The sequence below is a fragment of the Panthera uncia genome, chromosome A2 (assembly GCF_023721935.1).
Source record: "Panthera uncia isolate 11264 chromosome A2, Puncia_PCG_1.0, whole genome shotgun sequence".
Lineage (NCBI taxonomy): Eukaryota > Metazoa > Chordata > Mammalia > Carnivora > Felidae > Panthera > Panthera uncia.
Window position 1 is genome coordinate 140,163,485 of NC_064816.1, and position 2,844 is coordinate 140,166,328.

Genomic DNA, 2,844 nt, shown 5'->3' on the forward strand with positions numbered 1-2,844 from the left:
AGCCAACCTATCTTATTTTATTTTATTTTATTAAAATGTTTATTCATTTTGATGGGGGCACAGGGGCAGAGAGAGAGGAGAGAGGAGAGAGAGAGAATATCCCAAGCAGGTTCCACGCTGTCAGCACAAGAGAGCCCCATGCGGGGCTGGATCTCACAAATTGTGAGATCATGACCTGAGCCGAAATCAAGAGTTGGGCACTTAACCGACCGAAACACTCAGGTGTGGTTTATTTAACCAATTTATTTTAGATGCTTCTTATGTTACTTCCATATGTCTGAACAACATGATAATACTATCTCTCTCTTTTTTTTAATGTTTATTTTTGAGAGAAAGAGAGAGACTGCACGGGGGAGGGGCGGAGAGAAGGAGAGAGAGGATGCGAAGTGGACCCCTTGCTGACAACAAAGAACCGATATGGGTCTCGAACTCACAAACCGTGAGATCATGACTTGAGCTGAAGTCAGTCGCTTAACCCACTGAGCCACCCAGACGCCTCAGTAATACCATCTCTTGAATGTTCATTTGAGGTGTTACCATTTGACTTTTCAACATAGAGGATCAGGATTTAGCTGTTTTTCAATCTTTGCCTATAGGCAGGGGGGAAAAAGTAGAAAGGGAGGAGGTAATAGTCACAGTTTTGAAAGCTGGAAAGCAAAGGATGATGGGTAACTTAGCAGATTTGAAAAAGCAAAGTCTTAGGCAGCAGTAGGGAAAGCTTCTAGTGCAGCACCCCCAGAAGGCTCTGCATTGGAGGCAGTAAGTAGGTACTTCAGAAAGTAGAAATGAAAGCAGGAGGGTGGGTCCCTGGTCCCCTCCCGAACTCTGAATAGTCAGATGACTGCCTTTCTTCAACACTGGCTGATTGTTCAGTTCATTCTCTGGGGAAGGCAAACAGAGGGTCTGTGGTATTCAATGGAATTGTCTTCTAGCTTCTCACACTCATTTTAAGAAGTTCAGTATCTTCCTGACTCTTGAGCTTTTGTAAAATTGTTATTCTTCGACCCACTCCAGACATTTGAAGGGTTGTCTCTTTGTCCCCGGAATTTTGAAATTTTACAATGATGTATATTTCCGTGAGTCTATTTTCACCTCTCGGGCTGTGTACCTAATGACCCCTTTCATTGTGGAAATTCTTATGTTTTGGTTTTGGGAAATTTAAAAAATTATTTCATTGAATCACATTCCCCACCCGTCACCCCCAAACATACCATTGTCTTTGTTGCCTCTTTTTGGCGCTCATATTATTCAGATGTTGGACTTCTCCAACTGGCCCTCGAAATGATTTTGTTTGTTTGTTTGTTTTTGAGTAAACTCTGCGCTCTCGTGGGACTCAAATTCATGACCCGGAGATCAAGAATCACATGCTTTTCAGACTGAGCCAGCCAGGTGCCCCTTCTTCCCCTCCTCCTCCTCCTCCTCCTTCTTCTTCTTTTTAATTTAAAGAAAAAACTTATTGAAGATTGGAAAAACAATTCCTAAAAGACCAACTTTTCCAGAAAACTGTAGCTACACAATGCATTCCATCTGTCATGTTAAAACATGCATTAGACAGACACAAATTTAAAAACCATAAAACAAGACGCCATTCTTCAACAATCTGAGCAGAGAGAAAATGCATCTTTCCTATTTTTAATTTCTTTCTCTTTTTATTTCCTGAGTTTTTAAAAATTTCTGCTACGTGCTTTCATTTTAAAAGTCTTATGTTTGCTTTCCGAATGTTCACTTCTTAAAATAGCATGTTCTTTCACAAATACAATATCTGAAGTCTCTGAGGATATTAATGATTTTTTTTTTTTTTGGTCTTGATTTCTCCTTGATGCACTGCTTCTGTTTCCTCTTTGTTATTTATTTTTTCTCCTTGCTTATGTTGGTTTCTGTCTTTTGCATCAAAGGTTTTCTTCATGTATCTGATGACTGTCTGTCTGCTCATACTTAAGAGTGTGATACTAAATGTTTTTCTAGAAACTCTGTGAACATGGGTATGGTCTTCACCAAGGGGGATCTGGCCGGCCTATTTCCTCCAGAGAATTCTCAATGTTAGTATCTTCCAGTTTTCTCTCTTGGGTTTGTCAGATACCTCAGAAGTTCTTCCAATTTCCCCCCATGGAACATACATTCCTGCTTGCCAAGGTCTGGCAGCTGAATGAGCCAAGTAGGGAAGAACTGAAATCTAAATATTTCATAAACTGCTGGCTGTAGCCTCTCCAGTCATGAGGGATAGACAATAGCTCAGTTGGCAGTGAGGGGCCTGCAGCACTTGCTTGTAGTTGGGATGAGTTTGCCCCTGAATCACAAACCTTTCCTGAATGGATTAATAGGAAAGCCAGTAAAGGTGAAACTTAAGTGGAGAATGGAGTATAAAGGCCACCTGATCGGGGTGCCTGGGTGGCGCAGTCGGTTGAGCGTCCGACTTCAGCTCAGGTCACGATCTCGCGGTCCGTGAATTCGAGCCCCGCGTCGGGCTCTGGGCTGACGGCTCAGAGCCTGGAGCCTGCTTCCGATTCTGTGTCTCGTTCTCTCTCTGCCCCTCCCCCCTTCATGCTCTGTCTCTCTCTGTCTCAAAAATAAATAAACGTCAAAAAAAAATTTAAAAAATAAATAAAGGCCACCTGATATCTGTAGATAGCATGCAGCTTGCAAACGGAAGAATACATAGATGGAGCATTTAGATGAAGCTTTTCTTTAATGTTTATTTAGTTATTCAGAGAGAGAGAGCAGGTGAGGGGCAGAGAGAGAGAGAGAGAGGAAGAGAGAGAATCCTAAGCAGGCTCCGTTCCATTAGCACAGAGCCCATTGTGGGGCTTGATCCCACGAACCATGAGATCATGGCCTGAGCTGAAA

General features: G+C 42.3%; 1 protein-coding gene across 1 annotated transcript; it reads left to right on the forward strand.

Moving 5' to 3' along the window:
• Nucleotides 1-2,266: 2,266 nt before the first annotated feature.
• Nucleotides 2,267-2,573, forward strand: LOC125931016 (small nuclear ribonucleoprotein F-like). Its single transcript, XM_049643159.1, has one exon. The coding sequence runs from the start codon at nt 2,276-2,278 to the stop codon at nt 2,444-2,446; it is 171 nt and encodes a 56-aa protein (XP_049499116.1). The 5' UTR covers nt 2,267-2,275; the 3' UTR covers nt 2,447-2,573.
• Nucleotides 2,574-2,844: the final 271 nt, after the last annotated feature.